Below are 10,444 nucleotides of genomic sequence, written 5' to 3'. Positions count from 1 at the left end.
TCGGATTAGCGGATGATTTCTCCAAGAGTCATCACTTCCGACGCCGAAGGTTTTTTTGACTTACGAATTGTAGTCATTGCTAACCTGCACAACACATAAATTTAATCACATCATTGTATGTTACAACCGCATCCTCAAGTATATATTATTACAAATTATCACATTCGTTACACAATCACCAACATTACAAGTTGTTGTAATATTTGGCTTCATAAGTAAACATCGTAGTATAATTTAGCAAAATTAAGTACAATTTGAGATAACTTCATAATTACACATCGCTACTACATCAGACGTATAAATCATTGATGCTTCAAACATATAAATCGTTGTACAAATCACACCCTTCATAAGTACATATCGTTGTAACATTTTGACTTCATAAGTAAACATCGTAGTACGATTTAGCAAACTTAAGTACAAATCATGGTAACTTCATAAATCATAAATACACATGACTACTGCTTCAAACATATAAATCGTTGTTGTATTGAACGTACAAATTGCTGCTTCAAACATATAAATCATTGTAGAAATCGAACCTTTCATAAGTACATATCGTTGTAAATCATAAATCGCTACTGCATTAAATGTATAAATCGTTGCTGCTTTAAATGTATAAATCATGAATCATAAATCGTAAATCGTTACTGCCTCAAACATATAAATCGTTGCTGCTTTAAATGTATAAATCATGAATCATAAATCGTAAATCGTTACTGCCTCAAACATATAAATCGTTGCTGCATCAAACAAATCACTATTGCATTAAATGTATAAATTATTGTTAAATTCAAACTTACAAATCATTGTAGAAATTTAGCCTTCAAAAGTACATATCGTTGCCTTTCACGACTTTTGTTTCAGTATGAAAATAGGTGTTATTTAGCACAAATAGTACAACCAGTTGTAAGATTTAGCATTTAGAATTACAAATCGATTTGTTTACATAATGAAACCTTACACAAAACTCATCTTCTAGGACACAAGTTTTGCTAATCCGACAGTGGAGGAGAAACACCTAGAAGGTAGATGTAGTCGATGGTGGCAACGGTGCTCCGACGACAGCAGATGATGGCAAAGGGTGCTCCAGTGGCAGCAGATGACGATAAATGGTGCTTCGGCGACAACAAACAATGACAAAGGCTGCGTCATCAAAGAGAGCTCCTGTTACAACAAATGGTGCATCGTCAAAGGGTGATCCAGAACGTTTAGGGCGACATATTGCGAGGAGCTCCTGTTAAAGTAGAGGAGTTTACTCCTTAGGGAGAAAACACTGATGATTTTAACCCCTCTGGCGGGAGGACATTTTTGTCCTTTACTCAAAGCATCGTTTTGTGGTGCCAATGGCGGGAAAGGGTACTTAAGTATTTGCAAACTCTGGCAGGAGGACATTTTTGTCTTTTACTTGAAACATCGTTTCATGGCGCTAATGGCGGGAAAGGGTACTTAAGTCTTTGCAAACGCATCAGACTTTGATGCTAAGTGATGCCGACACACACGGGGAAACAAGCCACACGTGCTTACATACGTGGCGCTCATTCAGACCCGAGAACACGCACCTTTGTGTTCTGGGGGGAACATATAACCTTCTTCGCCAATCAAAAGAAGTCAGCCCGACGCTCCCCGACCCAATCCGTGGGCAGGGGAGGCCAATTTAGTCTAATCTGTGCGCCAATTTCCCAGCATGGACGTGCACTTTTCCCCGCCCTGTCCGGCCACGTTGATCCCTGCCTCATCCCCACCCCGACCACTTTTCCCGCAATATCCCCGCCCCGCCTCATCCCCGTTTGAACCGGGGATGGAGAACATGAAATGGGGGATGAAGGCAGGGATGGAGGATAAAATCCATTCCCCGCCGGGGATGGAGGCAGGAGTGGAGGATAAAATCTTGAGGCGGGGCGGGGGTGGAGACCTTGTCCCCCGCCCCGCCCCACTGCCATCCCTAGGTATGGCCGACAAGGGCTTTGTTCATTTGATACAGGCTACTTGCGAATGTCAGGAAGTTGATGGAACGTTAGAAGTTCAAAACTCACGGGTAGCGTTTCTTACCGGAAGGTCGAAGCTGAGTGTACTCCCCGATGGGCAGTGGAGGCCTCAAGGATTTATTACCAACGGAAGGCGAGAGGTGGGGGAGGTTCCCCTAGAGTCGTATGGTCCTGTTTTTGGGTGGCCCGACCTCAGCAACATCTGCTTGGTTAGGTTAGCCTCTAGTCACATAGACAATCTTTTGAACTTATGTGGGGCCCGTAATAGACCTATCACATGGGAACACGTCCCCAGCACAGCTGACGATGCCAGACTAGGTGAAATCACATTTTACACTTGAAGACGTACACACGACTAGTCATCCCCTATGTTCATACGCCCCCCTTGGGGTTTCATAGATGCAAGGTTGTTTATATCAAAATCGGACTCCACACGTGATCTACATCATTCATTTATTTAGTGAAGATCAACATTAATTAAATCGTTGAAATCCAACTTGTGCGCAGGATTTTGTTAGTGATTCAAAAATCAACGATCGACAAGACACCAAATTTAATTGGGGATTTAAAAAAATCATATTTTTTGGTTGAAAAATATGACCTAATGGCCGATCCTTATTAAATCAACATACATATATATATATATATACCAACATAGAGGCCTAGTTACTTTCTAGACTTAAAAACTAACCAGTCTAGTTTTATCAATGGACAAGCTAAAAAGGTGACTAAAAACTAAAGAGGTGTGGTCCTCGCGTGTTTCCTAAGTTCTAGTTTCTCACTTTTTCTCGTGATACCAGATAAAATCTACCTTGCAACAGCTTTAATCATAGGACCCACTTTTTGAAACATACAAGCAAATGAAGACCAACAAAGTAACCGACTTCCCTGACCTTCTTTTTAGGTCAGAACCGCATTGTATTTTAATTGTCAATACGGTTGTACTTATATTCATTTTGTATTTTAAATCTTTTTAATGAGTTTACTCTACATGCTCTATACTTACCCAAACCGATCCATCCAAAAAGCAAAATTTTGCCTAATTTTGAGCAGTAATTCTGAATCTGGTTCCAAATCCAAACTAGATATAGTGTAGTACAACTAAATCTTGGTGTAAAGAAAGAAGGTTGAAATGGAAAGGGCACCAACAGACAGGTTCGATCTGAACTTGAAAGTAAATTTGCAAACATAAATCCATACCCACATCTAACAATCCATACAAGCCTGATTGGATTTGATCCAAACCGGAATGTAAATTTAACAATAGGTATCGAGGTCCATATCCAAATCCAAAGATGATGTATTAGACTTGGATGGGAGGTCTGCAGACAGAATCCAATGTACCCGTACTTTCAACCCGTATCCGACCCTTCACTCTTTTCAACCAATACAGCAAGCACCCGTAATTCATCCCCCCAACAAATTTTCAACTGAGACCACAAGATCTTACTTGATGTCATCAGCCGAACCTGAGAGCCATCGGATGAAAAAGGGACGGTGGGTCGAACTGGGTCGCGGTTACACTCACCTCTCCTGGAAATTTCCCCTGCCTCTCTCCTTTTACCAAACCGAGAAAAAAACAACCCCAGTTAACGCAGCACCCGTTCCACACTCACCTTAAAAAAACTAACTGCTTAGCGTCCAGGCAATTTCCTGGAAACACAACCATCCATCGATCAGCTTTCTCTCCTCCTATTTTAACACAACCATAAACTCTTCCTTCTCTCCCAATTAATTCAGAAACAGAGAAAAGTTGGTCTCCTTGTTTAGGGAAGATGGTCCAAAACTTTGAGGATTTCCTGCCTGAGATGGCTGAGAGATTAGGCTTAGAAGGGTTGATGGAAGAGCTGTGCAATGGTTTCAGGCTGCTCATGGATCCCCAGAAAGAGTTGATCACGTACGAGAGCTTGAAGAGGAATGCAGAGGTGTTGGGTCTGAAGGGGATGAGCGATGAGGAGGTGATGGGGATGGTGAGGGAGGGAGATTTGGATGGTGATGGTGCCCTCAACCAGATGGAGTTCTGTGTTCTCATGGTCAGGTTGAGCCCCGAGTTGATGGACCGGTCTTGGAGCTTTCTTGAAGCTTTCTTGCTTAGGGGTTGAAGGATTTTGGTCACTAACCGAGTTGAATTTTAGTTTCCTTTTGTTACTGGACTCTCTCATTGTATGTCAATAAAGATATTAACGTAACTAGTAGTAGACTTTGCTCTGTTTTCTTTCTTTCTTTCTTTCTTTTTCCAATTTTTTAATTTGATTCTTCTATATGTTATTGCCGTGATGTCCGCCTGTCTTGTAATGGACCCCGTCATACAGTATATGATGGTATCCGTCATATGTCGGTCCTAACCATCCAGATGCATCAGTTCCATCAACATGTGGCCTGCAGATCATATGTCAGCATCTTCCAACCTGTTTTCCTTCTATTTTGCCTACGCTGCTCAGAAGCTGTGCAAGTCATGTTGAACGACACCCAAAACCTACTAAAAAGCTTCAGGTTTCACACCAATCTTAGCCATCCATTTTGGTTTTTAGTCGTCGATGTTGTTCATCTACAAATTGAACGACATCATAACTCAGGACCATTAATCCTTTTGATGGGTTTTGGGGAGCCATTCATCTTTACCATGAACAACATCATAGGTGCGTTCACCCGGAGGCGTTCCTCTCTTCATGGAACGAGGATGGATCAATCACATTGCACACTGAAAGTGTGCCACTAAACATGACTACCCTCCATCCCTAGTGTCCAGCGTGTCACAGTTGTGGGCCTAGCAGTGAGATGGAAGGTAGATTGGTCAGGTTCAATGGTATACTTTTGGACTTTTGGTGAGCAATGTGATTGCACCTGATCCATGGCCCCATGGAACAACTTTTACCCTGGACTTAGTCCTTCGTGGGGCACTGTTCAAATGATTCAAGTAGGCCGACGAGGGGTCGACCCATATGGTAGGGGTTACTTTTGAATGCCACCAAGTTGATGGGACGTTACAAATTCAAAATTAGGGGTGTCAATGGAATAGGTTTGACGCGACCTGATCCATACCAAATCGTATAGGGTTAGGCCTTGGTGATAAAAGAAGGAGGCTTGATTAGAATCCTTATCAGAATCAAACGGTTCGATTGATATATAGAGCCAGGCATGGTTTCTGAAATTTTATACCAGAACAGAGTCCAATCCAAGTTTCTACGATTCGTAAATTTTCAATGTAAAAAAATAAAAAATATTATTTTATCAGGTATGATCCAGGTCTGGTTCATGTAATCCTTATAGGGTTCGGGTATTGTTTCTCTTACGGTGGGCATGATTAATTAGACCCAAGTCCAGACCTAGTACCAGCCTCTTAAATCATATCTAGGTTTGGTTCTACCTGGGTCTGAACCAAACCCAACTTGTTGACACACGCATTTGAAATTCAAGGGTAAAATCTTTCGCCATAAGGTCAAAGATGGGTGTACTCCCTAGTGGTTAAGGGGACCTCAAGGGTTTTACCTAGGGGTGGCAATCGTGTCGGGTTGGTGGGTCAGAACACCTCAACACGAACATGACCCATTTATTAAACGGGTAACTCAACTCGACATGGTTAACCCATTTAATAAACGGGTCGGGTCGACTCAACACGATTATATCTCTCCATTAAAAGATGTAAGAAGAAAATAAGAAGAGGTGATTATTTTAAGTAAGAAAAAATTAAAAAGAGTTGTACTTTTAGCTTGATTTGATGTTAAAAAAATTAACGCTTTTTTCAGATGAGAACATTTATTGCTATTGCTCTCAAGTCTTGTCACCTCTGCGATTAACTTTTTACATCTTTCTCTCTCACACCTTTAATGCTATTGCTCTCAAGTCTTATCACCTCTGCAGGGCGGGTTTTAAATATTTAAAAGTGTCGTGTATATTTAAAACGAGTCGACACGATTACTAGTTTGAATTACAAACGGGTTGTAAATTTAATCATCCCAAAGAACCATTTTATATATAAACGGGTTGCGGGTTCGTGTAAATGGGTTGACTTGCCCGCCTAACCTGTTTATTAAACGGGCTGACGAGTTGGCATACCCCTAACACGAACCCGACCCGTTTAATAAAAGAATTAGACGGGTCGACCCGTTTACGACACGAACCCGTTTAAGTCAAACCTGAACCCAGCTAAGAAGCGGGTTGGCGGGTCGTATCAGATTTTGCTACCCCTAGTTTTACCTAGGGGAGGCCAGCCAATATGCAGTCGATAATAAGTGGTTTTTTCTCTTAAAGATTATCCTAATGTTAGATATTTGGGTTTGGATCTAACTCATATCTTCCTTTATAAATAAAGGGCTTGACTGTATGAAGAGAACAATAAAAAACAATAACCTCTAGCTTATGTTCTGTAATTATCATTGAATTCAGAGTCCTCCTCACCATCGACTTGATGACATAAGCTAACCATGGCATCTACCTGTACATGCTTATTTTGTATTCCAGTTTCAATTTTTGCGAATACGTCAACAATGGGTTATAAGCCCACTCATCGTGCATTCTGTTGCGTGTGTGGATACGTCGAGAGCGTTTAGTTTATGCTCGCCAATGTCGGCGTATCTGGTTATCATTGTTGATGCAGATTCGGGCCTGCTAATGCAAACTCAGGCTTTCTGTCGCATTTCCGCCCCGCCAACAGTAGAGGTCACCAGTGACGTAGACGATGGGTAGCAAGATCGGGGCTGGCATGTCAGTATGCCCATCTGCTACCGTGGTCGGTGGCCTTGCCGGTCACAGGTCACCGGCGGTATGCGCGCCGCTACCTCTGCTAAAGATTTTCTGGAAAAGTTGAGTGGGATTCAGATACCCCTTTGCATAAACGACTTTCGCTGGGAAGGAAGGGGGAGACAGTTGACGCTGTCGCCGTCGGCCTTCGTCAGCGGGACCACTGTTGTCGGTGGCTGCCTGGCGTCCGGAGACCCTTTCAGTTTCTTAATGAAACTGATCTTTCATTTTTCGGTCGTTCACCGTCGCCATTGAGGTCGGGACAGAATCCCCATCGCTAGCGGCCTTGTCGGTTGGTCGTCGGTGGCGAGAGCAGCCCCAACGGCAGGGGTCACAATGGTGGCATATCTATACATCCAAAAAAAAATTGATACCTTTGGCGTTCAGGGTTTTTCGCCGGGGAGGTGAAAGGGCCGCCCTGGATAGCCGGCGGCCTCACCGACGCTGTTGGCAGCATAGGATCATCGCCGGAGCACCACCATTCATCGGTGGTGCTTTTGATTGACATTAAGATTGGGTGGCTGCTGATGGAACCCCTTCATTGGAAAGGGGTTTCCGTCTGGGTCACCACCGGAATAAGGTTGACTGCCATTCGCCGGTGGTCGAAGACTCACCGTTGGCCTCACCGGCTGACCACTGTACACGGGGCAACCTTTTTTTTTAGTGGTCGATCATGGCTTTTGGTTTTCTCATAAACTGAATGGCCTTTGGGCTCCCCTTTATGATAAAGTGACCGGGTCAGATCGAGAATACCGACCTGGTGGTGGCCCGATCCAGACCCATTTTGGTGGATAGGATCTACCTTACTTTTCGACCTGGTGGTAGCCCGATCTAGACCTGTTTTGGGTGGATCGGATTTGTCTTTCTTTTCGGTTGGATCGGGTCAGAACCGACCCTGGTTTGGATTTAGACCCATTTGGGTTCTGGATCTAATCCATATAGTTGTCGATAACTGGATCTGACCTGATTGGATCAGAACCAGATCCATTTAGGTTCCAGATCTGGATGAACTGGCTGTGATCTGGGACCAATTGGACCGAGTAAGGTCTAGGTCCGATCCGATCTGTATGGATCGGGTCTCGATCCAGATTCAACCTGATTCAGGTATAGACCAAATTTGTTCTGATCTGGTTAGGCCGGGTCTAGATCCAGACCAAACCGGATCTGGGCCTAGACCGGATATGGTTTCTGGACTCAACCCGGATGCTGTACTGGATTAGATCTGGGTCCATATCGGTTTTGGATCATTAGATCCAATTCGAGACCTGATCATTATGGGTCTGGATCCATATTGGATCCGGATGAGGGGTATTCGACCCGAGATACATTATAACTAGATATGAATTTGGATTGAATCATATCTGATCTAAAACAGGGTCCAGGTACTATTTACACCTGAACCAGTTCTGTGACCGATACGATACATTTTAGGATCGAGTTTGAGCCATTTTTGACCAGTTCCTATCAGTTTTTCATCAGTTTCGATATGTAGAAACTCTATTTTCATGAATTCATGAAGATAAAGGGATATTCTCATTCGGTTATAGGGTTTTGTGAGCTTTTGTTCATGTTTTATACATGTTTATTAAGTTCTGAACCAGTACAGACCCTTAGATGATCGGTTTGGGGCAGTTTTAGACCGGTTCAGAGTGTTTTTAGATCGATTTCAGCTTAAGGTTTCTGGGTTTTACCCATATGAGTATGTTTGTATTATTTTTTATACTTTATAAGTATTTATTATTAAGCAAACATGACTTATGCATGTCTAATACATGTGTTTTATATTATTTAAGTTATGCATAAAGTTTTTAAGCATGATTATGATTAAATTCATGATATTTTTAATGTGTTATAATAAAAAAATACTTTATGCATATATGTTAAAGCATGGACTTGTATTTTGACGATATAATGCATATTTTATCATGAATATACATGCATTAATATGTGTGCATGGGCATGCTCCATAATACAAATATGATTTGGTAAAAGATCATGATTGACTGACTTATATAATCATCAAAGTGATATGAGTTGCGTTGATTGAGGATTCTTTGGACCGTATTAAGATTCAATATTATGATTGTGTGTGACTTTATGAAAGAACGATTTTACCCAAAGATATGTTGTTGTGTTTCAAATTCACACAAAGTGCAATAGTAGATGTGTATTCTAGCTCATGAAGCATATTCGTACCCAAAGGTACAGTGCTGAATTGCCTCTGATTACATGATCTGCTAGTTTCACTAACTGAAGTCAATTTCTTGTGAATTGAGGAGACAAAATAACTATGAGTATTGTCGTTTCCACCAAAATGAAACGATAATGACTCAATTATGCTTGTCTCAGAAAAGATGAATAATAAAGGGTCTTAATGTTTATTTTTTTATCACAAGTCTTGTCTGAGCATTAATAAAGTTTTCTCTTTCGTTTCTTGTTGTATCAGGTTCTTTCTTCATTGACAATTCTAGTAATATTAGACTATTAGATAGATCTAATTTCTTGGATTGGAAAGAAATAATGTTATTTACTCTCATATATATGGACTTAGATTTGACTCTTAAGACTAATGAACCTTCCGCTCTTACATTGCAGAGTACAACTGATCAGAAGGTTATCTTTGAAAAGTGAGAGCGCTTAAATAGACTTAGCCTGTTGCTTGTGCAATCTCGAGTGGCTAAGAACATTTGAGGCACTATTCCTCACTGCAAAACAGTCAAAGAATTTTTGGGAGCCATTGAGGCTCAATTTATCAATTCTAATAAGGCAAGGGCTAGTGCACTAATTTTCAAACTAGTATCTATGAAATATACTGGTGATAGTCACATTCGATAGTATATTTTAGAAATGAGAAACATTACATCTTAGCTTAATGACATGAAGTTCACCATTTTTTATTTTTTCTTAGTCCATCTAATTTTAACCTCATTGCCTACTGAGTATGGACCCTTCAAAATCTCATACAACACACATAACGATGAGTGATCTTATAATTACCTCTTGACCAAGTGTGTTGAAGAAAAATAAAAACTGAAGGGTGAGATGGTGCTGAGTGCACATATGGCTTCTTATAAAGAAAAACATAGGTAAGGGTCAAAGAAAGATTCTTTCAAAAGAAAAAACCAAAAGAAAACCTTTGGGGAGAGTTCAAACTCTCAGGCGAAAGCCAGATCCCAGGCAGGAGGCTCTTCTATAAAGTGTTTCTTCTGTAAAAAGAAGGGAAATAGGAAGGTGAACTGCTTGAAGCATAAGAAATGACTCAAAAATAAAGGTAATGAGTCATTCATTTCTCATGAGTGTAATTTGATTCATGTTCCATTATATAGTTGATGGATTGATTCTGATGCCACAATGCACATTGCCAACTTCTTACAGGAATTTCTGAACAAAAGGAAGTCAACAGAGCATGAAAGAAGCATCTTCTTAGGAAATAAGATGCGTTCGCATGTCCAGAACGTTAGGACCTGTGGAGTTGTGTTGAAATCATGATTTATTTTGCATTTGGTTGATACATTTTATGCTCCATCCTATAGTTGAAAATTAATTTCAATTTCGAAACTTGATAAGTTTGGTTTTAGTTTTAAATTTGAAAACTCAAAGCTTGTTATTATAAATTTTTTTAATAATGTAGGTTATGCATATGTGTGTAATGGTTTGTATTGGTTAAAAACCGAATTCTAAATTCAGGAATCTCATTCTATTGAGAACACACTGAT

General features: G+C 40.9%; 1 protein-coding gene across 1 annotated transcript; it reads left to right on the top strand.

Moving 5' to 3' along the window:
- Positions 1 to 3,763: 3,763 nt before the first annotated feature.
- On the top strand, positions 3,764 to 4,090 carry LOC149830851 (calcium-binding protein KIC-like). Its single transcript, XM_090011845.1, has one exon. The coding sequence runs from the start codon at positions 3,764 to 3,766 to the stop codon at positions 4,088 to 4,090; it is 327 nt and encodes a 108-aa protein (XP_089867971.1).
- Positions 4,091 to 10,444: the final 6,354 nt, after the last annotated feature.

Source organism: Nuphar pumila, chromosome 7, assembly GCF_984573655.1.
Source record: "Nuphar pumila chromosome 7, dmNupPumi1.hap1.1, whole genome shotgun sequence".
Taxonomy (NCBI): Eukaryota; Viridiplantae; Streptophyta; class Magnoliopsida; order Nymphaeales; family Nymphaeaceae; genus Nuphar; species Nuphar pumila.
The sequence above is the reverse complement of the archived record's forward strand: the minus strand, read 5'-3'. Positions and strand labels throughout refer to the sequence as shown.